This window comes from Lacerta agilis, chromosome 3 (assembly GCF_009819535.1).
Source record: "Lacerta agilis isolate rLacAgi1 chromosome 3, rLacAgi1.pri, whole genome shotgun sequence".
NCBI lineage: Eukaryota > Metazoa > Chordata > Lepidosauria > Squamata > Lacertidae > Lacerta > Lacerta agilis.
The window spans coordinates 82,779,907-82,805,772 of NC_046314.1; the positions used below are offsets into that span (position 1 = coordinate 82,779,907).

A 25,866-nucleotide genomic window follows, 5' to 3' on the forward strand; every position below is an offset into this window, starting at 1 on the left:
TCGCAGGGAAGTGTGCATAAGCTTGCAGCCTGGCTCCTCCAACCCTCTCCCTCCAGTGCGAAGGCTGAGGAGAGGAAAGAAAGCAGCCGTGAACAACGCCAGTAGGGCAGCCCCAACAGGAATTCCCGGGATTGCTCCTGCCTAGACAGGGAATTCCACCAGCGCGGGGGAGGGGAAACTCCTAGGAGTGACTCTTTACTTCACGCTTACTTCCGGGTTTCTGCTCTCCGCATGCGCAGAGCCTTATCTGCCTCACCCCGACTCAATCTCTTCAGACCGTACCATTAACAGATCATGGTGTGGGGGGTGCCCGGACTTTCCCCAACCACTATTCTTGAGCTTATTCGCTCCTGGAAGCTTTCTGCTTTAAAGTTGTGGTAGCACTAGCCTTTGCTTCAGCTCCTCGTTTCGGTTTCGGCCTCCCCACCCGTCTCAGGCAGCCTCCCACCCATTTCCGGACGTTGGTATACTCCTCTCCCGGCAGATCCTGTGGCCGGGCAAGACCACCTCACTCTCCCCGAGGGGGAGGAGCCGAGGGCATTGTTGGGTCAGGGGGCGCGCACCGCCCGCGGGGCTAGCGTGTTGCGGGCCCGTCACAACCCCCCGGCAGCCGCCGCCCGCTGCTCAGTGTCACCTCAAGCACCACAGGGCGCGGCCACCTCCCTTTCCGCTGCCGCCGCCGCCTTCGCTTCAGCTACCCACCCGCCCCGCCGCTGCCGCCGCAGTGGTAGCGCCCGACTCCAGCTGACCGGCCTGGAATCCCGGCTTCGAGCCCCGGCCTGGACCCTCCGCCTGGAGCTTCCCATTCCTTCTTCCCCCTGCTCCGGCCCTGAGATCCGCTGCTGCTGCTGCGGCCGCCGCCGCCGCCGCCGCCATGGGAGACGCCGGCAGCGAGCGCAGCAAAGCTCCCAGCTTGCCGCCCCGCTGCCCCTGCGGCTTCTGGGGGTGAGTACGTGGTCGGGGAAGGCAGTGGGCAAAAGGGGCCAGGCCTGGCCGGGGCTGGAGGAGGCGGCTGCCGGGCTGGGGTCTCTCCGGTCCCGAGGGCCTGGGTGGTTGGGGAGGCCAGGCCAGGCCAGAGCCCGGAGGGGAAGGGCTCGGGGAGGGGCGCCCCTGTTTCTCGGGGAGGTTGGGCTCCCTCTTTCCACTCCCTTCCCCCGACTGGAGGAAGAGCAGGGCGGCCCTCCTCCTCCTCCTCCTGTCACTGGGATCCCTTCCCGGGGCCTGTGACTGCCTCGGCTGCATCACAGTGGCGGGGGAAGACGGGGGCTTGAGGGCCTAGTCGCGCTTCCTGCCAAGCGGGGGTGGTGGCTGGCTGGCTGGGGGCGAGTGACGAAGGAAACCCGCGATTTATCTTTCATTCTTCACTCCTCTCCGTTCGGCGGTTTGATCTCTAAGCTGCTTTCCCTGTTTCCCCCCCACCTCCTACTCCTTTCCTGCTGTTTTTTTTTTTTTTTTTTTTTAAAGCGTGTGCCATGTAATTTTAATTCTCAGGTATCTCAGTGCGTCAACTTTACTCTTATATACTCCTCCCCGCCACCCCGCCAGGTGTGACATCTATGAGTGGTCTTCCTCGTTGGGGATAAGAAATGGCAAGACAACTTTCCAAAAGGGTGTGGCTTTTAAGTCCTTGCTTCCAACTCTCCTCACATCTGCTTATCCCATTGCCCAAAGTTAACGAGAACCTTTGTTCCAGTTTTGTGACTTTCAGAGGAATAATAATGGCACAAGCTGTGTGGTGCAGTGTCATCAGAACCAAGGAACTCTTCCTTCCTTTTTGGGGTTAAAGGCAAAAGTGGTAATCTTGCCTGTGAGGAGCTTGTAGGCCACTCCTGTATAAAGGTTATTCCTTTTGGCCTATGTAAAACTAGGATAGCGATGCTAATGCTTGTGGTGGTGATCCTGTTTTCTAGTTTTGGGGTTTGTTTGGTTTTTTTCTTTTTTAAAAAAGGAACATGGTTTCTGAGGTTAGCTGTAGATTGTCTGAATTGGGAGTTATGGACTAAAGCAGGAATGTCAAAACTATGGTTCTCCAGATGTTGTTGGGCTAAAATTCCCACTGCCCTTGATCATTGGACATGCTGCCAGGAGTTTGGTGTACGAGAACAACTGGATGGCCACAGTTTTCCACTCAATGTAATAGAGGCATCCTGCAAAAGGAGAAGATTGAATAAGATACTTGGTTGACTTAGTTATGTGTGTTGTAAGTAATTTACATTGTATAGCAGTGATGGCCAAACTTGGCCCTCCAGCTGTTTTTGGACTAGCCATCCCTAGCTAACAGGACCAGTGGTTAGGGATGATGGGAATTGTAGTCCCAAACAGCTGGAAGGCCAAGTTTGGTCATCACTGGATAGCCTGTCTGAAGTCAGACTGTACATATAATTTCACATGTTAATTATGACAGATATAAATACCATGTGTGTGTATATGTGATTTCAAGAAAGCATTGTATATTTGAGTGAAATTTATAGTCTATTCTGCCTTAAGCATGTTAATGAATATAATGAAGGAGTTGAGTGTTTCACTCAGCATTTGAATATTGCTAAGCTTTTGAGCTTGGTGTTTTGTTTCTGTAAGTAGCCATTCAACCTGAATCAAAGCTTTTGTACAATCATTTTTAATGTTGCCTATTGATATAACACAAATAACATACATTTGTCTGGGACAGGTAGTAAACATGAATGTGGGTGTATAGCTTGAGAGAATGTAGTGCCTTAAACATGGTGCCCTCAAGAAAATGTGCTCTTCAGTGAAGGGATATGTGTAATAAAAACTTACACTAAATAAATCAGAGGAAATCTCAGCAGCTGTCAGGCTTACTGTACCCAAATAACCTTTAAAGCTGCTTGTCAGTTTTTTAAATAATTTGGCAAATTGCAAGATTTAGGTGAGTTTATTTTATTTTAAAAATTTGGAGGTCCTTTAATATATACTTCTTTAATCAGTATTCATTGGTCTCTTGCGCTATACACATAAGCATGGAAGAGTAATTGCTTGTTTTTCGCACCTCTCTTTAACTTTGCCCTTCATACCGGTAGTTCCTTCACCTTTTATCCCAAAATTTTGAATTATGCGCTCTTTGCCGTCTCAAGAACAGTTTCTTTTCTAGAGCAATTTCGGCCTTAAGTGGAAAGTCTGGACTTTGAAGTCATCTTACCAGTATTTTACTTGTTATATTGTATCGTATTGTATTGTTTTAATTAGTGTTTTGTAGTTATTTTAAATTTATGGGGAGTGCCTTATCTGGGCATAGAGCAACCGAGTAATTTCGTTGTTCCCGCAAGGGGACAATGACAATAAAGATTATCTATCTATCTATATTTGCTTTTTTATGTTCTTTCAGTTTGCATTGTTTAACATGGACATACAGAAGAAGGGCAATATCAATTGGTTGCATTGACTTGGAGTGCGTATGTTAAATTTGGACAAGCTTTTTAAAGTTAACATAACTCTTCATCTGGATACAAACTAGTTTTAGCAACCAGAAGTTTTTCCCCATCCACTTTTGCTCTTAAACCTTGCACAATAAGTAATAAAGAGAACCGAAAGAGAGTAGCCAACAGGAGTGCATTTTTATTTGATTACCATTTAACTTCCCAAAATCATCGCCAGCAGTATGGTGGCCTGCATGTTTGCTTTTCCTTTTGCGTATATCTCATTGCGAAAGTTTCAGTTATTTTCTTCACATCCAGCTTGATCTGAAACTTTCAGGAACACATTAAAGTGCAGCAATCTGTATACAGGCTGAGGTTCCCACGCAGTTGTGTGCAAACCTAAAGTTGCAAGTTACATTATAAGCTGGTTATTCATCGGTGGGAACTTCAAGGCATCCTCCAATTCCATGTGCACTTCTTCCTGCATACTGTTTGATAGTATTTCACCTGTATTTTAATGTTCCTGCATCCATTTATTAATAGCAGTGTTGAATAGTGATATTTTTGTAGAGATACTGTTGGAGATTCATACTTCAACATTAATAGTAAGTAAAAATATTATTGGATTTTCTCTAGTTTGTATATACCTGTTTTATGGTAGTGTTGTTGGCCATTCTCTCTCTTCCCCCCCCCCCCCCCCCCGCACACACAGACAATGTGAAACTTCTGTAGGACCTCATCAAGTCTTGCTGAAATGGTCATATATAGTTATAATAATAATGTGTTCTGTTTTTTCCTTCAATTAGCTTCATGATTTTTGCAGAGGCATTGGCTAGGTGGTTTTTTTTAATACTTGATCCATCTCAGCTAAGTGCTTCCTGTGTTTCTTGTATTTATTTATTTATTTATTTATTGTATTTATACTATTTATATCCTGCCCACCCTCCTCCACCTTCTTTGGTGGTTAACTGTCAGAAGAGTTCTGAAAGTAAAAACAAATAGCTTCAGGGTCTAGACAGCCAGGGCAATACTGAACTGAACGTTTGAACTAGTGCAAGGATTAACATTAGTGCAGCAGGACTTGCCCTCCCCCCCTTGCCCCCTGTCCCCATATTTGCTTTGGGGGGTTGGGAGAACCCGTAGAGTAGATTAGGGGTGTCTGCTAGAGGAAAAGGGGGGTGTTCCATCACACAGGAATTACATTCTTCTCAGCACTATGTTGACAACAACCCTTTTCAGAATCTTAGAACTTTGAATCATTCAAAATGATATAACAACCACTTTGATCTACTGCCACCTTCTTGAAACCCTCACTGGCATCCTTATTTGACTTTGAAACCTCTCTAGCTTACTTTTTAGAGTTGCACCTCCCTTTTCAATAAAGAAAATGGTGAGCAATTTGTTTTGTATTTTAATGGCTTGCCTTCCTTTTTAAGCACAGTTGACACTGTTTCTGTTGTCTGTTAACTGTTTAATCCTAATGCATGATTACTCAGAAGTTATTCTCACTGTGTTCACTTGTAAGTGTTTAGGATTGTAGCCTAAGACTATTGCCCAAATTACCACTCATCTCACAGTTTGGTTGGCTGAATGCCACCTTTAGCTGAACTGAGGAATGCTGACGGTCAGGCATCAAGACCACATACTTACTGTCTACCTAGGTTTTGAAAATACTCAAAGTGAGTTCTGTTTATCAATAGCATCTCTCAGGATGCATACTTTAGAAGGGAATGTTTAAGGAGTGGGGAGAAACTTCCAAGTGAGACCAGATACCTTTAATTGTTCAGATTTCTGAGACTGACTTGTTTACTTGAGTGTTTCTGAGGACCTAAGACAGAGCACAATCTCTCTTGGCACTTACTGCAGGGCCTATGCCTGTTTTCAAACCAAGCCAGGCCCCAGAATAGCATAGTTCCAGCAATATAAACATGCTTTTCCTGTGGTACATGGCATGGCTGCCGTATTTGAAGACTGGCAACATTGCCAAGCTAGCATCTGAGGTAGAAAACAAAATTTGGACAATCCTAAATTCTAGGGGGGAGAGTTTACTGAAGTATCCCTCTGCACAAACACCAAGTTCAAAACACATTTGAGATAAGTGGAGCATGTTCATCTAAAAGACATATTCAGACTTGTACTTGAAATGTTCACTTTCCTCATTTTTCTGTGTGCACATGTCTGCTTGCCTGATTGCCTTTTCACCAACTTGGTTGTCAGCAGTGGACATTTTTCTTAAGCCTGGATTGCATTTCCAAAGGTATTTTCAGAAGTACTCTTGTATTTACTTGTAGAGAATGGGATGTGTTTACTGTAGAGTTCTCAGCAATCAAAAGGAGTGAGAAAAGACTTGTGGGCTTTGGCATTTGCATTGAGGTTTTTGTCTTGAATACTTCTTAAATTCTTTTCCAAGCAATTAGTATATTTCAGGACACTTTGAGTTAACTTTCTGAATCTAGCTTTTGTTTCACAAAGAAAAAACAGTTTATTTAGTCTTGGATATGAAAAGACTGTTGTTGCATTTGATGATGCAACTGAAATTCTTGGTAATGTTTGGGTCTAGTACCTGCCAAAGGTTATTCTTTGTAGGGCAACACAGTGGTATTGTAAGGGAAATGCCTAAAGGAACACAAATAAATAGGTCTTGCATGCAGAAGTATTTACTCTTGCTTTTTGTACTAGATCTTAATTTGGAATGTATTTTAATTGGATTGGGTTTATTTTATTTTTTTTGCAATGTATCTGTGAAAGTAGTGTGAGTTGTTCCAATGCTGCAGCAAAAGAAACATTTTAAATAGCCAGCATAAAACAAAAAAACATTTTTGTTGCAGTTAGTAGTGGAAACTCTAGTGCAATTACTCTGGCAACTGAAGTACTACCATTTTAGTACTATTGTAATGGTGGCATTACAGAAGATAAGAGGGAAGGGAACAAATGTTTCTCCTGTTACAAATTGTGGCTCACTTCTGTTTGAATGGCACGGTGAAGCTGTTTTGTACTTGGACATGAAAGGTCACTGGGTAACCTGTAGCCTTGGGAATGTCCCAGAGGTCTAAGGTCAGGCTATTGAATTTGAGCATATCTGGAAACAACTGCTTCCTGAATAGCTTATTACTCTTTCATGCAAGAAATTTTATTTAGAAGAAGATTTAGAAGATTGTTAACTCTCATTTTTTGAATGGCCTAGCAGAATATCAGATATTTGTATTGCATCTGAAACTTAGGGCTCAGCTGTACCAGATCCATGTGTTGCCTAACCTGCTATGTTGGTAATCAAGTTACATAGAATAAGGGTCCTTTTTCTGAATTTAAAAATAAGCATATAATTGACAGTGTTTTGTAAAAAAAACCATTAGGTCCAGTTGCGGACAACTCTGGGGTTGTGGCGCTCATCTTGCTTTATTGGCTGAGGAAGCCGGCGTACAACTTCCGGGTCATGTGGCCAGCATGACTAAGCTGCTTCTGGCGAACCAGAGCAGTGCACGGAAACACCGTTTACCTTCCCACCAGAGCGGTACCTATTTATCTTCTTGCACTTTGGTGTGCTTTCGAACTGCTAGGTTGGCAGGAGCAGGAACGGAGCAATGGGAGCTCACCATGTCGCAGGGATTCAAACCGCTGACCTTCTGATTGGCAAGCCCCAGGCTCTGTGGTTTAACCCACAGTGCCACCTGCGTCCAAGTGGCCTTAGGCCAGCTTTTTCCAACTTGGTGCCCTCCAGATGTTTTCAGTTACAACTCCCAGCACCTTTAGTCAGAATGACTAATGGTCAGGGAAGATGGTAGCTGTAGCCCATAGTATCCTGAGAGCACTGGTTTAAGAAAGGCTGTCTCAGGAAAACCATTATCTCTCTGATGGTCTCCACTGCAATATGGATTTAATATGGACCTACTGTTCAGGGTTACCATAAGGTTTACAGAGTGGATGTGTCAAAAGTTCTTTGAACGCTCTAAAGTTGTTTTTAAGAGTGCTGATTTCTAAGTTTGGATTAGTTGGGAAAGCTGCTGCAGTCCTACACTTGGCAGATTAGCAAAATGTGTGCGCACTCTGTAGGTTGATAGGAAACTTAAAGTATAAAATTGGGCTATTGGTAAGGATTTGAATATTTGGAGCCAAGATAGAGCTGTGAACAAGGAAAAATGAGTAGTCAGAAGAACGTTTGCTGATTGTTACAAACCAACCTGGAGCTGTGGAAGGATGCTTATTTTAGCTATAACCCAAATTTTGAAGTTATTGGGTTCTCATTGTTTACACACAATTTGCTAATCATAATTTATAACAACAGATTGTGAACTAGTAGCAATAATTATATAAGTTGCTAGTAGTGTTCTGCTGCTTAATTTTTCTCAAATCATTCCAACTGAGATACTCTAAGAATTCAGAAAAACTAGGGAAAGGATGTCCAAATTGTATGCATACCGTACTTTGTGAGTAATTCCTATATAGAGGAACTTACACCTGAGTGACTATGGAGCGAATTGATCAGCAAGACCTGACTGACACCCAGGAATAAGCTACTTCAGGGCAGACCAGAAGAGAAAATTATAGAGCATCACTTGTTGCTATTTCCAGCTCCTACCTAAAAGAACCCCAGTGTTTCATCAAGGATTTATAACCCATCCCGGACAACAATAACTCCTCTGCTAAGTTTTGGATAGCACACCTGTTCTTGCTTACAGACAGCAACCTAACCTGAAACAACTGTTCACCATCAAGAGGGCCCAAAAGGAATCAAGCCCAGGAACCAAATCCTGCAACAAACTTGGATGTCAATTCTGTCCCTACATCATCTTTATCAATACCATTGCAGGGCATGATAATGTTGGGCACAGCACCAGCTCATTCACCTGCTCGTCATAAAATGTAATATTGGTCATCAAATATTGCAGTGTTCTTCTGCATTCTACATAGGACAAACAGGCCAGTCCCTGCATAAATCAATGGATACAAATCTGAGGTGGTACTTGAACAAAAGAATTTTAAAAGGATGCTCTAGGGTGAAACTGTTGAATTACAAGATTTTCAGCTCTGTTCATCTTGTTCTGAATAGAGACATCGACTTTCTTTCCCACTACAGTTAACTCAGTGTAAACAAGTTGGTTGGTGATAAGACGTGCATGTGCACCTTGCATACATAATACATTCCTTCTCAGATTGAATTGTCATTTCCTAGTTTTGCTGCTTGCAACCTCCCCCCTCCATCACCATGTGTGTGCAGGCGCACAACTGAGGATCATGCTTCGTGCATGTGATAAAGTGGACTTGAGCTTGTGAAATCTTATGTCATAATAAAACTGGTTATTTAGTTGATTGAGAGTGACCTGTTACAACTGAGACATTTAAGTTGGCCACCACTGTTGTACGTGCAGGTAGGACTATTGGGAGTTCTAATAAAATCTTTTCATCTGATCTTCAGTGACAGGATTTCCCCAGACACAACCCATTATTTGTATATGTGCATTCGTTCTCCTCTTAGGTGTCCCTGCAGGCAAAAATACGCTGTAGTCTCCTTGAGCAACTTGTATTGTGCTAATAATCTAATAGCCAATTTAAAACTAGCTTGCTACCAGTTGAAGATCTTGGTGCTTGTCTTTCACCTTGGTGACCTTTTGCTGCTCATGAATTATAAAACTAAATGATTATTGATATATTAATTCTTAGAACTGTACCTGCTTGCATAAGCCTATTTACTTGGGGGAAAGTGCCAACCCTTTCAAAATTAAGGCTGCTGCTGAAGAAGTGCTGATACAGTGTGAAAGCTGGGCTTGAATTTGGAGGTGTTGACTAATGTTAGTGATATTAGCAAACAATCTAAAATGCCATTGGTTCAAAATCTGAGAAATGTTAGACATGACTTTGAGCTGTGAAAGACTTGCTGTAGTGAACTTATTGAATTACAATAATAAGTATATATAAAAATACATAGCAGCCTGGATTCCAAGTATATGATTATTTTTGTACACATAAGAGGGCATTCCACAGCAGCCCCTTGTTGCTCAGCAAGCAAGTTGAGAGGTCAGTGTCTTCATAGAGACAGTTGACTGACTATGTTACACAAAAGAATGCTAGTTACCATTCTTCTTGTATTTGTCTCAATCTTGGGAGATGCATTGATTGTCAATAATCTTTTCATATGAAAAGGGCATGCTTTCATAAAAAAAACAATTAGGTAAAATCCAGTAGAACAAGCTTCTGCTTGCACAACAGGACCTGTCTGTATCCTCCCATGGAGCCTGCAAACTCTACTTTAGAAGGACCCTCCTGTGCAGATTTGCAGGGGATGTGGGAAGAAGTAGAGGAAGGATTTTGCTCGCTGATTACATTAAGTTTTACAGTATTTTACATTAAACAATAATAGTTTTAGCTTGTTTTTCATTTAATCTTAATTCAAAAAGTAGTTTTTGTTGAATTAATACTTGTAAGAGGACTTTATGTAATCCTAAATAAAATGGTATAAATGTTGTTGAATACATTGGGAGTTGTCTTTGGGCAAACATACAGCACTGCACTGTTAAAAGCTAGGCATGCTTTTTCTAAGAACTTCGAATAATAAGGTTTTTGGGCCTACTATTGAAGGTCATAACAGTTGGAATTTAAACCCTACGTATTTGTAGGCCAGTTCTCATGTGTGCGGGAGACTACTGGAAAATGTACTGGCATGCCATTGTTGAGTAGTTTAAAATCTGTGCTCTTTGTAGGGGCCTGGCTGCCCATCACAACCACTTGATCTTCTGTCTCATACACTTTTCCTTGTCATTCTTGCTGCTGTTCTGTGGTCACATTGCTCGTAGTTTGGATGAGAGACTCAGAATTCTACAAACACCAGAATTGTCAAATTGAGATGAAACAAGGCAAATAGAAAATACCTGAAGGAGCCCTGTTTAGGGAAGTTTTTAATCTGTGACTTTGTATTGTATTTTAATATTTGTTGGAAGCCGCCCAGAGTGGCCGGGGAGACCCATCCAGATGAGCGGGGTATAAATAATAAATTATTATTATTATGAATGGATTATATGATTTTCTTCAGAAGGTGTGTGGTAGACTTTTGGATACAAACTATGAGTAGCCTTGCTTGTAGTTCCTTCAAGAGTACTTTAAAGCCCATAAATTAAGTTCATGTAATCGCTCTTGCAGTGATGAGTGTTAGTTTTATCTGAGGATGTTTGTAGTGTAAATTGCTCTCAAATCACTCTTGACTATGAAGGTACCTTCAGTCATACCAGCTTGCCTGCACCTTATTATCCACTTCTGAGTGGCCCTGCTTATGTGACTGCCAGTGAGAGTATTCAGGTTGGTGAGCAAGTGCTCTTTCGGTGGTGGCCCCACTTTTGTGGAACTCTGCTCCAAATGATACCAGATTGTTAAAGTTTTATATACTGCAATTGTATATATTTCTTTGCTGCTGTGTGATGATTTTTATTCTGGAAAGTAGGATATAAAATATGTTTGTCCTCTAATATAAATTAAAATTTAGAACCGCCCTCCCCCAAAGAAGTTCCTGTGGCAAGTAAAAATGTTCCAACATGTTGTTGTTGTTCAGTCGTTCAGTTGTGTCCGACTCTTCATGATCCCATGGACCAGAGCACGCCAGGCACCCCTAGCCTCCACTGCCTCCCGCGGTTTGGCCAAACGCATGCCAGTCGCTTCGAGAACACTGTCCAACCATCTCATCCTCTGTCGTCCCCTTCTCCTTGTGCCCTCCATCTTTCCCAACATCAGGGTCTTTTCCAGGGAGTCTTCTCTTCTCATGAGGTGGCCAAAGTATTGGAGCCTCAGCTTCAGGATCTGCCCTTCCAGTGAGCACCCAGGGCTGATTTCTTTAAGGATGGATATGTTTGATCTTTTTGCAGTCCATGGGACTCTCAAGATGGATGGATGCAAAGTGTCATTTCTGCAATTATAACATGCTGAAGTCTACAGTGGGGCAGAACAATCCTGTTTTCCAATTGCACTTCAATGTGGGAGAGGAAGTGCTGCTATGCTGGCAGAATGTACAATGTATTGGATGCCTACCCAGCCCACCAGGGGATATACAAAAATAAAATAAAATCCCAGATTGCAGCCACACACACCCAGCACCCATGCCTCTGCAAATATTTGGGCCTCGAGTCATTTAGGGCTTTGTAGGGCATTAGTAATACATTGAGTCATACTTCATAACACACAGCAGCCCATGCAGAATTTCTTTGGATGAGTACAGTATTGCATGATTCCATCTTACTTCCCCCGATGCCACCCTGGCAGTTGCATTCTGCACTTGCCGCTGCCTCTGGACCATGTTCAAGCTGAGCTTCATACATAATGTGTTGCAAGCATCCCAAATGCAAAGCATGTTAATGATATCAGGCTGTCTTTATGTCAGCGCATTCATGGTTGTGATAGAGCAAATGTTTAAGGGAAAACTAGTCTAGCAACTTTTAATATTTATTTCTGATCGTAGGCACAATCCATGGAGATAAGAATGCTTAAATTCTGCTGAACTGCCCCCATGATTAATAGATCCTTGGTGACATAATAGTTTAACTCGGGGCATCCTTATGTGCAAACGAAAGCTTTAGCATTCTAGGGGTTCCCCACAGCCCCCTTGAGCAGATTTGGGGAGGGTGCAAGGGGAGAGGAGAGGGAGGGGAAGTTCTGTTGTTCAAGCAGAAATATCCTGGTACTTGATCTAGTGTGAACAGGCACTTCTTGTTTATCTTGGAGCAGTTGTGGTTGTTCACCTTAAGCCTATTTAGCTTTCCCCTTTTTAAGGTAAGGTTGGTTCAATTAGTTATTTGCAGTCAGAATACACATTTTGCTTTCAGACTAAATACTATATCTGAATCGCTATGAGTCAAATCCTAGATACTAGTTGTGCAAGTTTGCACATATCACTTTCTCCCAATTTTAATAGTTGTGTTTGCCAAGCCCCCGCTGTACCATAAAGCCAAGTATGCCTCTTAACAACCGGAGAGTACCAGGGATGAGAGATCTAAGCTCAGCCTGCAAATTCTTGCCCTGTTTAATACTGGAAAGTGTGTGTGCATGTTTATCTTTATCAACAGCTTGTGGCAATTATGATTGTTTCAGTTTGTTTGATAGCATTTATTCCTTGTTACAGGTGATTGTGTAATCCCTACATTACAAAGGTGTTTGACTACCGATCTGTGATCAGTAGGCTTTGCCCATCCTCTGGAAATAGCACTCAATTAATATTTTCCACCCCACATTTGTCTTGCAGCAGTTGCCCAATATTTAATTGCTTTCTAGTTGGAAGTGAAATTACGGTATTCCTTGGTTCATTAGCTGCTTGAGTGGGGCAGCGTTGCTCTCCTGTCTTCCCAACTTTGCACATCACTGCTGTTTACCAGGAGGGCGAGGACCAGGAAATGGGAGCTTAGTGTGGGCACATTATTGGACTGGCTCTGCTGCTGTGCCTGTGTCAAGTGCTGATGGCCAATATTGACTTGGTTGGGTCTGTTAAAAACAGTTTTAATTATTATTTAGTTGATTTGATTATTTCCTTAGAAAATAATATTTATGAATGTTTCCATAATGCTGACAGTGTTCCATGTAGCACAGCCCATCAATGTAGAGGTTAACATTAACAAGATACAATAATTCAATCTCTTTGCCTCTGGTTATCCTACTAGTAGGTACTGTAATAAGGTTTGAAGAACAGTCTTGATTTAGCTATTGATAATAGTGATTTTGTTTATACTGTACTTCTAACTCATAGTTTCCCCAGTATTTGTGTGAATATTCAAACAGCTTCCTGTTGTCTCCAAGTTTTGACTGAGCTTGCTGCTCAATTAGAATTAAGTTATTGCAGCCTGTCAGAGACATTCCTGATTCTTGTGAAGAACTTAATGACTACAAGTACTAACTCTTAAGCTAGCACTGAAAGCACCATAGAACAGAATATGCATAGAATATTTTAATCAAAGAGTAACTTCATCCAATTGGCTTGAATCCCAAACATTCCCCACATTATGAATATGGACAGTTAATTAATCCTGTTACTATGTATGTACATGCATTCTTGTCACCCTCGGGGGGAGAGAGAGAGTTCTCCAATGGAGTCTGTAACATTTATCCTCCAGTGACTATTCTCAAATACTTTATATCATTGTGATGGTTGATAAAATGCTGTTTTCTTGGCAGGTATCAATATTGTCTGGTCTGGCTCTGTAGACAAACAACTGTGTCTTTAAAATCTTAGTGCTTTAACAAATATCAATATCGGATCTATAAAATGCATTTTTAGCTGAAGAAAGAAGCTTACACCAGTTTGCAGGAGAAGATATTGATTTTCTGTTAGATGCAAAAATCCTTTATTTTTAGATCTTGCTAATGCTGTTAGTGTATATTGAGGATGAAGGAAATTAGAGGGTTTATTTTTGTGGAGCAGAAGCACTGTTGTTACACAATTCATTTTTACAAAAGGAAAGGAAAAAGCTAGCTGGGAAAGAAGCTGCTTGTGAAGCTTAAGAAAGAAACTTAAGGCATCTGCTGCTATATGTAAACTAGAATTCTTGCTAATCTAAAGAAGTTAAGCATCAGCAATGTTCTGTTGCTGTGTCTGGTCCCACAACTCTAACCACTACACCACACTAAGCTTATTGTTAAAACCTACCTACCTTCTCTACTATGTACCCATGTATTTTCTATTGTGTCACTTTACTTTTCTTCCTCTGATAATTCTTACTCCATTTAACAAAGGTAGGCATTTTCAAATAAATTTTCGGTCTTCTAGAAGGAAATACCTTTCATTCTCTTTTCCTTCAGCTTAGCTTTGTCTCATATATACTATTTCCCCATTTTTCTTACTCCTTCTCTTACTTTTTTGTATATAAAATAAATGGCAAGCCTGCAGATAATTTATGTTGACAGCATATTAAATATTGCTGCTATTAATGTGCACTTTGCAGGCCAAGTAAGCCTTGCATCAAAAGAGCAGTAGTAAACATGGTGACCTTTATTGATATCCTTTGCACATTTTTTTTTTAAATGTGGAGATCACTTAGCAGTATCTACATACATTTAGGTACCAGTAGTCAACTCTCAGCTCATAAGTAGCCATTGAACTAGAAGGACAGGAACTTGCCTAATTCAGATGCTTAATAGTTCAAAGTAACTTTATTGCTTTGCAAGAATGGAATTCCACTTGTTGGTTTCTTGTGCAGCTGTATTGTTTAGAGATCATGGAAAGAAATACCCGTTAAATAGTGGCCTTATGTAATGTTAAGCCAAATCATGGCTTAGCATGAACAAGTAAATGTGCAACCTCTCAAAGAGGAAGGCATGGCTTAGCTTAGTGTGTGTCACCTGACCTCAGGCTTGTGGTTTAGCTGTCTCCAGACAAACTATAAGCTGTCACCAGGGTTTGTCCTAGGATTTGCAGCTCATGGTTTGTGTGGGAAAGCTACACATGAGCCCTTGGTTAAGTCAAACTAAGCCTTGGCTCAGCTCCACACACCAGCAGAGCAAATGAAGGAAGAGGAAAGTGGCTACAATGTCTCTCTGAGAGTCCCATACATGCCAGGTTTATGCTAAACTATGGTTTGGTGTTATGTATGATCAGGCCAGTGAGTATTTCTTATCTTACCTTTGCAAGTCATTATATAGCAAAGGGAAGAGCAAGCACAATGCCATTGTACTTTAAACTATTATTGTTATTCTTAATAATAATATTCTGGAAGCAGGCTGTGTAAAATAAAACACTGAGGGCAGGAAGTGAGACTGTTTTCAAAAACATGGGTTAAAGCTTTCCCCCTAGTCAATGCAAGCATTTGTTTTCACTTTTTGTATATAATAGGCTGATCAAATGGACAATGCCTCTCATTCAGACATTTTTAAATCAATGTTTTCAGTTCAATACAGTTACTTTAAAAAAAATGCTGTTGTGATGTGAGCCGCTTTGAGCTCAACATTTGTTGCTGGAGAAGCGAAATACAGTGGTAGCTCGGGTTAGATACGCTTCAGGTTACATACGCTTCAGGTTACATACTCCGCTAACCCAGAAATAACGCTTCAGGTTAAGAACTTTGCTTCAGGATAAGAACAGAAATCGTGCTCTGGCGGCGCAGCGGCAGCAGGAGGTCCCATTAGCTAAAGTGGTGCTTGAGGTTAAGAACAGTTTCAGGTTAAGAACGGACCTCTGGAATGAATTAAGTTCTTAACCAGATGTTCCACTGTACAGATATTAAATAAACAACAACTCAACTCTTCAGTATGTTTGTGTTTTAATAGCTGTGGTGCTGGAGCAGGTTGGTTCTGTATTAATGGTGATAATCAACCAAGTTTTACTCAGAGTAGACCAAATGAAATTAGTGGACCTAACTTAGACATGTTCATTAATGTCAATAGGTCTACTCTAAGTAAAGCATAGCTAGCTGAGTAACACCTGAGTTCTATAAGGAGAACAGGTTTGCTGGCTATATGTATACACATGAATAGTTGCTTGCATAGAAACTTATGTTTTGACCCTGAAATTTCTTTTTGTGAAAGATAGAATACAGTTGTTAAAACATAAGAGAATTTAGTTTTGAATACAGTCTTGGTAAAGCTTTGAAGAGAGATTTCAATAGTGGTAGCTCTTAATCTTAACCACAGTTTATAGGGCCAGGTTTGGAAATGTCAACTATTTGTCTCTTCCTGGCAGAAATACTGATCGCTCAATAAAGTCTTACAGAATTTGCGCTTAGGTTATATATTACTGAGTATAAATTTCATGGAAAACAATATGTTTAGGGTTATGCTTTACAAAATACCACAAGTGTTTATTATGCTCATTTAGCTCTTTTTGTGTTTTGAAATTTACACAGGCATGTTTGAATAAACGCTCACTATTGTGGATTTTAAAAACATTTTGAATTAAATTGCACTTGTGTCTGTGATAAACCTGCACCATTTAACTGTACAATTAATGGAATTCATGGTGCTATTGCAGTTAAGCTATCATCTTCCCTTTGCCAGTTTTCAGTTATTTAGTTTTGACAGCTTGTGATCTTCACAACTTGTCTTAAGGTTTCTATGGCAACACAGCGTAAATGGCAATTGACACCAGAGATGTGCATGTGCTTATATGGTGAGCTAATATTGCCCTGCAAACTAGAAACTTGTATGCAGGGTGCTTCTTGCTTTTCATGCCATTCCCACAGATTTCTAACGCATTTTTGTAATCGTTACATACATTGAGTCACTTTGTAGTTATGGCAAAAAGTAAATAAACTTGAATTGACCCCTTTAGATAAATTCCTGCTGATTCCTTACTTCCAGTTTGCTTTGGTGCATGTCTTGGGTTTCCTTGTTCCTTATCCGATCTTCTGGTTAGACAGAATTGGGTGTGGGTTGAGGCAGTGAGGTATGAATTTGGTGGCTTGTCCTAAGAGTTGCCTGAAGATGCCAAAGCCTGGATCACAACCCCTGTATCATAGCTTGTGTAATGACTTGAGCCTGTTTAACTTTTGTGTAAGGCAGGGTAATGCTTTATGTTACGGTTGGGGTTTTGAAAAGGCAAAGTAATAGGAAGCCCAGGCTGGACAGAATTAGGCCAGATAAGCCTCCGCTTTTCTCTGATGCATGATTTAAATCTGCTTCTGCCTGACAGACAAAAGCTGCAGATTTTTATTATAATATTCAACTTTTTCTTGCAAGCCCCCACCCCACCCCCGTTTTCTAAATCTGTGTAGCTGAAACACCATTAAATTCTTGGAAGTGCTGACATAGGAAACTGACTGTGCTACCTTAATGATACAGAGAATCATTTTGCTGCCCTCACCTCAATTTGCTGATTTACTAGCTTGCTTCTGACATCTGTTTAAAATATCATATTTGTAGAGAGCTAGCTAGCTTTTATAGTTAAAGCTACTTTAAAAAAAGAGAATTGTATTGGGATCTTAATTACTGATAAAGGATGATCAGAATGAAAAATGCAGTGATATGTATTCCTGTTTTGAAAATCAGGCCTGTCATTAAAATAGAAAAGATGTTAGGCTTTCAGTTTTGTCAAACCCATTGCAGCAAATAGACAGCCTTAATGAATCCAGAATATACTAATAGTGTTTCAGTATTGTATATCACTTAAGGAAGCGTTTTGGTTTTTAATCAAATCTGTCTTAAGAGTAGGCTTCTTAAGTATGGCTGTACCTTGTATTGTCCGTATTTTAGTAATGCAAATATAACTATCAATTCTTGAAGCCAAATACCAGTTATAAGGTAGGCAAGGATGTCTGGCTGTTTAGATTTAAATCAAATCCACCCTCTAAGAAACTTTAATCGATTTAAGTCACGATTTAAATCACTTGATTTAAATCATTTTTTTTACAGAAAGACTCATTCTTGCTGGTATAATCTTAATATTTACAACCATATGAAGGTTTCATTTTCAGAATAATAAATTTTCAGAGTAGTTTTTACAGTTATATCAAAAATTACTGATTTGGTTGTATTAGAAATACATAGACAGATAATTATGAAATTATGGTGAGGTTTAATAAGTTAACTGTTTATATTTGGATGTTTCTGCTGTACTTTATTGGAAGGAGAAAAATAATCATTTCCTTAATAACCACTTAAACAATTTATTTAACTAAAACAATAACATTATAGCATATGTACCCATGTTTGATAACTGATGTGGTTAAACATTAAAAAAAATAATTCTAAAGAGTTTTAGCACACATGAAAAGCGTAAAACAAATCCTTATTTCCAGATGAATAGCCTTTGGACTATAATGAAACTTAAATAGAAGACTATATTTAGAAACATTTTTCCTCCAAAAGCATTTTATTTTAAAAATCCAATTTAAATAAAAAAAAATCCAATTTAAATTAAAAAATCTGTTGTTGTTTTTTAAAGTCATTGATTTTTATCCATCCTGGTTTCTTAAACCCAGTTTCAAAGTTTTCTCTTCCATGACCACCACAGAAACATAACAGGCAGGCAGAGGAAGAATGGATTGCCCCGTCCTTCCTCCACCAGTCCACAGGGTAAAGACTTTCGTAAACACACACAGACAGCCTGCTAAGAGTCTACCATGCTCCATGACAACTATGTCTGGCATGTTTATTTTCGTCTTTCATGCTTGCCAACATGTACATGAAATTGACATGAGGTGCCACTAGTGATAACCAGCTTGATTTATCATGTTCATTAGCTTCAGGTAAGCAGAAGGCATGCTGAAACAGCAATTTGAATCAGCAATGGACGGAATGGGGGCTAATAATGAAGTTAATTCAGGCAATGTGGTGGTGCAACTAGTGGAAGGTTAGCCTGACCGGTGGTGGCCAACCTAGCATTTTCAAAGGAGCTGGCATTCAGCACCGATCAGCTGATTGGCCTAAAGAACAAGCCTTTTCTAGGTTGCAACATGTCATAATGACATCCCACCCACGTGGTCAAAGTTGGCCCTTTGGGGGGGGGGTACAGGAGTTGGGCTTCAGTCCGCTAAACAGATCAGAGTTCTGTACCCCTGCTCTATGGTAAAAATCTACCAATTTCACAAATTCTGAAAGATATTATTGAGCATTCCGTATTTTATGCCCAGCACACACTTCAAACGGCCTCCTTTTGTCAGATGCAGACTGAAAAGTGAGTTACAAATTTACAGGCTGAAGACTATGTAATGTCCATTTCCTCTATTGCAGCCTTTCTCAACCTTGGGTCCCCAAATGTTTTGGCCTACAGCTCCCATCATCCCTATGTAGCAGGACCAGTGGTCAGGGATGATGGGAGTTATAGGCCAAAAACATCTGGGGACCCAAGGTTGAGAAAGGCTGCTCTATTGGAAATTTAAGCATTGTGTTGAATTAGTTCTACAAAGGACTAGAGGTGATGGTTACCACACATTTAGAGGTTGATAGTTCAGCAAAAGTTGGGAGGGGAAGATGCTGCTCCTCCCCTTGCTAATAATTACAACATAATATTCTGTACGAAACAAATGAACACTGCTCTGCTCTGGTGTTGTTTGAATTTGGCTGCTCTTAATGATCTGTGACTTAGTTAAAATTGACAGTGTTCTGTTTGCCTCTGGTGCTCACTGATTGATTATAGTTGAAATAAGTACAGTGATTATGGCAAACTACTTTCTGTTCTCAATAATTCAGAATTTGGTTTCTGCACTATTCCCATAATAACAGATCAGAAAGACTATATCAAGGGGGTTAGTAGCAGTGCATACACTGCAGTGGCTAACACTTTCAGGTGCACCCCTTCAATATGTGAAATAACTCAGATAAAAGGCACTGATTGAGATTTTATCAGAATTATAGGTGATCAGCTCCAAGTTGGGAAAAATATTCCTGCATTGCACAGGCATAGACTAGATGACCCACTTGGTCCTTTCCAACTCTATGATTCTTTGAACCTGTGGATTCATATGCCTCTCCTGATGCTGAAATTAAGGTCATGAAAGTAAGGTAAAGAGTTGGCACATTTTGAAATCTCCAACATGTAGCCCAATGGCCTTTTGACTAGGGCAAATAATTGTTAGCACCTGGTGTGACCTTTTCTACTGTGCACTGTATTTTAAAATACACTAGCATGCTTCTGGCAGAATCCATATTTAGAATAAAACTGACTCTGGGGTTGCAGCGCTCATCTCACTTTACTGGCTGAGGGAGCCGGCGTACAGCTTCCAGGTCATGTGGCCAGCATGACTAAGCTGCTTCTGGCGAACCAGAGCAGCGCACGGAAATGCAGTTTGTCTTCCTGCCGGAGCGGTACCTATTTATCTACTTGCACTTTGACGTGCTTTTGAACTGCTAGGTGCGCAGAAGCAGGGACCGAGCAATGGGAGCTCACCCCGTCATGGGGATTTGAACCGCCGACCTTCTGATCGGCAAGCCCTAGGCTCTGTGGTTTAGACCACAGCGCCACCCGCATCCCTACTCTGAAAGTAGAGGTAGGTTAATCCTATGAAATGTATTTTGATCTTTATCTATTGAAAATCAGTAGGAATCTGTTTGAATTATTGACTCTCTTTTATCTGTATAAGTGCTGCATCATTTTTTTGCATCTTGTGTATAAATATTTTGTTACCTGCTATCAGGAATCAGTAACTGCCGTAGTCAAGTAACAAAATATTTATACAAGGGAATTCCTTGAAAAGGTGGCAATTGAAGATGAAATCAAGACATTGACAAAAGCACCTAATTTCTCCTTGATATTGTCAGCTAGATTTGTCTCATGTCTTTGCTTCATCATGTGCATTATATTGCAGAATTTTATCATGTCACCTCTTATTTATTATTTTTCAATGTTGCAATGGTTTAACTTTGTGTTGGAATGGTGTTTTCTGTTTATAATATTGCTGGGTAGGTAGCATTACAAAGATACTGTGCTGTGCCGCTAGACGAAAATAATTCATTCTGCGAAAATTTTCGTCTAGCGGGTTTTTCGTCTAGCGAAGCGGCAATGACAGCCGCGCTTTTGCTAGACGAAAAAAGAAAAAAAAAGATGAAAAATTTTCGTCTTGCGAGGCAACCCCATAGACAAATTCGTCTTGCGGGGCAGCCTTCCGCTAGACCGGGGGTCAGCAACCTGCGGCTCCGGAGCCGCATGCGGCTCTCTGACAGGTCTCCCGCGGCTCCGGCATGCCCCCTTTCAATGCCCTTTCAATAATAATTAAATGGTTATCGGCAAAAAAAAGGGCCAAAAAAAACCATGAATAATCCGCATCAACGTTGAACAGCTGGGCGGTCTTTCTCAGCCCTCTCGGGGTTCCCGAGGACAGACCCAAGATTGATGTCCACCTTGACCACTCCCAGAGAGAGGAAGCGACTTCTTCACACCAATAAGCGTGTGGGGAGGGCTGAGCTTTTACCACCTCGGCGTGCCGATTGGCAGGACAGATCGCCCGCCTTGGCGCATAGGCTCGGAGCCGGGGCCTTACTGCCGAGGTAGCCACTGAGGATGAAGGCGGGAGGCGGGCACGGGAGAGCGATGCTTCGTCCGGCCAATGAGCCGCCGGGATGCCTGTTCCTGTTTGAGGGGAACATGCCAATGAGGGTGGCGTTAGGGCGGGGAGAAGAAGGAGCTGGGCTTTGCAAGTTATCGAGAGAGAGAGAGAGAAAAGAGTCGGGATAATAAAGGCGGCGGAGGTGGTGGCGGCGATTGGAGCGGCCCCTGTTCTGAGCGGCCCCTGTCGGGCGGAATCCTTTTCAAAGCGGCCGCGCGGAGGGCGGAGCAGGCAGGCCAGGCGTCGCCATGACGGGAGGGCGGTGATGGTCGCCGACAGGATGAAGTAGAGCTGCTTTGGGGCGGGGGCGGCGAAAACGTCCGGGCTGCTTCTGAAACCTCCGCCAACCGGTGCTTCGCCAGCGCTCGCTGCGGGCGGTGTACATGCTCAAGATGGCCCCAAGGGCGGCTCGGGGGCCCGGAGCCCCGAGGCCGGCGCGCTGCAGTGCCTGGCGTGACCCCCCCCCCAAAACCTGCTTTTTGCTTTTTGGCTTTTTGCCTTGCTCTCCCACCCCCCTCTCTTTTTCTTCCTCCCCTCCTTTTTTAATCCAAGGGGAGAAATCCCATTTTTAAAACAAACAAACAAACGAAAAACAAACAAACACCCCCACAGCTGCTGCAGCCACTCTATTTGAATTTTTATTATTACCCTTTTCTCCCTCTATCCCCCCTTTTCTTTTCTCTTCCCCTTTTGTTTTTGTTTCCAAAAAAAGGAAAAAGAAGAAAAAGATTTTCCCCCTTTATTTTTATTTTTTAAACTACTACATATTTTTAATAGATATTCTCCCCAACCCACCCCACCCCCAATTTATATTTTTCCACCCCACTTTTCCATTCCCCCCCCTTTTTCTTTCTTTATTAGTTCGCTTGCCAACCTATCTTAGAGGGGAAAGCCCTCTCTCCCACCCACCACACCCCCCAAAAAACAACTTTGAGCTGAACCCCAAAAAACGGGGGTAGATCACTGCTGAAAGTAGATCACAGTTTCTTGGGAGTTGGCCACCCCTGGTATAAGACATGTAACTAGAATAAAAATTTTAAAAAACCAAGCAAATAATTGTAATAACTACTGTAATAAAGCACTGCTATAATTATATATAATTTCCCTAAAATTTTGGTTTCATTCGCCTTTCCGTGCTGAAATGTCACAACCTGAATGACCATGGCTTGCCCCCCCCCCCCAGTTTTGATCCTGGGTACGCCCCTGAGTCAATGCAAAAAAGTAATAACTTATTCTTCTTGTTTTTACTAATTATACTTTGCATTGGCTCCTATACGTTATTTATTATTATTGCATTAAGGTAAGAAACAATATATGCAGTGTTATATTTGTTTTAAATGTCGCAATGGTTTTGCGGCTCCCAGTTGTTGTTTTTCCCTTTGGAAATGGGTCCAAGTGGCTCTTTGTGTCTTAAAGGTTGCAGACCCCTGCGCTAGACGAATGCCTTCGTCTAGCGAGTTTTTCGTCTTGTGAGGCATTCGTCTAGCGGGGCACCACTGTACTGACATTTGATATTAAAGCACTTGGTATAGTATTTTTGGTTCATACCAGATATCTATCACAGAGCCTAGGGCATGCCGATCAGAAGGTCGGCGGTTCGAATCTCCGCGATGGAACTCCTGTTGTTTGGTCCCAGCTCCTGCCCACCTAGCAGTTCGAAAGCACATCAAAGTGCAAGTAGATAAATAGGTACCGCTCTGGCGGGAATGTAAACTGCATTTGCGTGCGCTGCTCTGGTTTGCCAGAAGCGGCTTAGTCATGTTGGCCACATGACCCGGAAGCTGTCTGTGGACAAACACCGGCTCCCTCAGCCTATAGAGAGAGCGAGATGGGCGCCGCAATCGCAGAGTTGTCCGCGACTGGACCTAACGGTCAGGGGTACCTTTACCCTTTACCTTGTTGTTCAGTCATTCAGTCATGTCCGACTCTTCGTGACCCCATGGACCAGAGCACGCCAGGCACCCCTATCCTCCACTGCCTCCCGGAGTTTGGCCAAACTCATGCCAGTCGCTTCGAGAACACTGTCCAGCCATCTCATCCTCTGTTGTCCCCTTCTCCTTGTGCCCTCCATCTTTCCCAACATCAGGGTCTTTTCCAGGGAGTCTTCTCTTCTCATGAGGCGGCCAAAGTATTGGAGTCTCAACTTCAGGATCTGCCCTTCCAGTGAGCACTCAGGGCCGATTTCCTTGAGAATGGATAAGTTTGATCTTTTTGCAGTCCATGGGACTCTCAAGAGTCTCCTCCAGCACCATAATTCAAAAGCATCAATTCTTTGGCGATCAGCCTTCTTTATGGTCCAGCTCTCACTTCCATACATTACTACTGGGAAAACCATAGCTTTAACTATACGGACCTTTGTCGGCAAGGTGATGTCTCTGCTTTTTAAGATGCTGTCTAGGTTTCTCATTGCTTTCCTCCCAAGAAGCAGGCGTCTTCTAATTTCGTGACTGCTTTCACCATCTGCAGTGATCATGGAGCCCAAGAAAGTAAAATCTCTCACTGCCTCCATTTCTTCCCCTTCTATTTGCCAGGAGTTGATGGGACCAGTGGCCATGATCTTAGTTTTTTTGATGTTGAGCTTCAGACCATATTTTGCGCTCTCCTCTTTCACCCTCATTAAAAGGTTCTTTAATTCCTCCTCACTTTCTGCCATCAAGGTTGTGTCATCAGCATATATGAGGTTGTTGATATTTCTTCCGGCAATCTTAATTCCGGCTTGTGATTCATCCAGTCCAGCCTTTCTCAGCCTTTACCTTAGCTAACATTAATGAGTTGAAAGACTGGTAAAATTAGTTTATAGTATATCATTATCACATGTTTATAATGTTCGGTAAATGAAATTGCCATACAATAGTGCATCATGTATTAAAATGTCCAAAAAGTTTTAATATAATATAATTTTAGTGTAAAGGAGATCTATATACTGTAGATTGAAAGGACTGCATTTAAAATAAAAGCAGGGAGGCATTTTGTCCCAAACGTTGCAGGGCTGTTTCTTCTGAAACGTTTTCTATTGCCTGCATAGGTAGTAAAATGAAAATGTTTGACCTTGATATAAAGGATATTATTTCCTAAAGAATTTGATTTTTCCATCAAGTGATAAAATCGGAGGACATTTTTGTTAACGTTGCAGGTTACTTTTTATATCTGCATTTGCTTGCCACTTACCCTCTAAGTTGCTTCTTCAAGTCTCAGATGCTGTGGTGCTGAATCCCAGATTGGCTATTGAAACTAAATAGCTGACTAGTCAGAAAAAGACACAAAAATATTAATCTTCAGCTACACAGAGAGGCAAGTCAAGGGTTGCTGTATGGAAGACACTCCTAGTTAAGTGGTTCTCATGTGGTTGGAAGAACATGTCAAGGGCACTACACACTGCCCTCACTATAGGCAGGATTCTGAAGTGCTGCCAGTGACAATTTGTATGTTAAAGTGCCATTTCATTATAACATCTGATTTGCTGAAGTCTCACTGCTTCCATTTCTTCCTTCATTCTCCTAGCATCTGCTTATGGTTCCTTAAGTGGCCTGACACCTGTTTAAGGCCTATGGAAATGAATTAAGTCACACTTGGTGGTAGCATTTTAAGCATTTAGTGCTTTGTATACACAACTGGTTTGTTTTTATTTGGTTCTTTGTAGCTGCAAGTGTTACAAATGTTGCTTGCTGAAGGTAATCATAACAAAACTACAATATCTGAGAGTTTCCCATGAACTGAAAGAATAATATAAACTACTAGTTCATGGGAAACTCAAAATACTGAAGATTTGCTATGATTACCTTCAACAAAACCTCCAGTGTAACTTTGGACCTTTAGTTCCATCATCTAACTTGGCAATCGAAATATTGTGTTAATGCAAATTAGTTAGGATATGACATGCAGCACAAGCGTCTATATAGTATAAATAAAATATATTCCACTTAAGGAAAACTAACAACTTGCTGTGTGTTGCACAGTAATGAGAATCTCTGGCTCTTGATTAAACACCAGCTGTCACATCTTAAAAAGCCTCCGGAATGCATAGGAACAAAGTGGTTATGTTGTGCACTTATGGGATATACATTTGCTTACTTGGCTTAAGAGGAAATAGGCACCCAGGAGTCAATCATGTTGCTGATGTTCCTTCCTCTCTCATGTGAAATTAGGTGAGAAGAGGATAGCACACAAAACTTAAGATTTGTCATCAAAGAATAGCAAGACACCCCCTATTGAAGGAGCAATAATATAATTGTAATTGTACTGTTGGAAATGGGAACTGTTACTGGGATGAACCCATTCTGTTTTTCCAATGGTAAGCTTAAGTGGTGGCATTCAGAAATCCTGTTTACTTTACATGCCAGGGAACTGTTACAACAGCCTTTCCATGCCTTGGGGTCTCAGATGTTGGTGTTGGATTACAAACCCCATCATCCCCAGCCATCATGGCCAATGATCAGGGATGATAGGGGTGGTAGTCGAGAAACACCTAGAGACCCAAAATTGAGAATGCTGTGTTTGAAGCTTGCTTTGTCACTCTCTGCAAGTATGCATGCAATAAACAGAGTATCAGTTCT

At 41.6% G+C, this 25,866-nt stretch overlaps 1 protein-coding gene across 1 annotated transcript in view; it reads left to right on the forward strand.

Moving 5' to 3' along the window:
• The first annotated feature begins 543 nt into the window (after positions 1-543).
• Positions 544-25,866, forward strand: part of ZFAND3 (zinc finger AN1-type containing 3) — a 135,274-nt gene continuing 109,951 nt past the window's right edge. Inside the window, exon 1 of the mRNA XM_033144576.1 lies at positions 544-945. Within this exon, the coding sequence (XP_033000467.1) occupies positions 875-945 (71 nt within the window). The 5' untranslated portion in view covers positions 544-874. The remainder of the gene's footprint in view (positions 946-25,866) is intronic.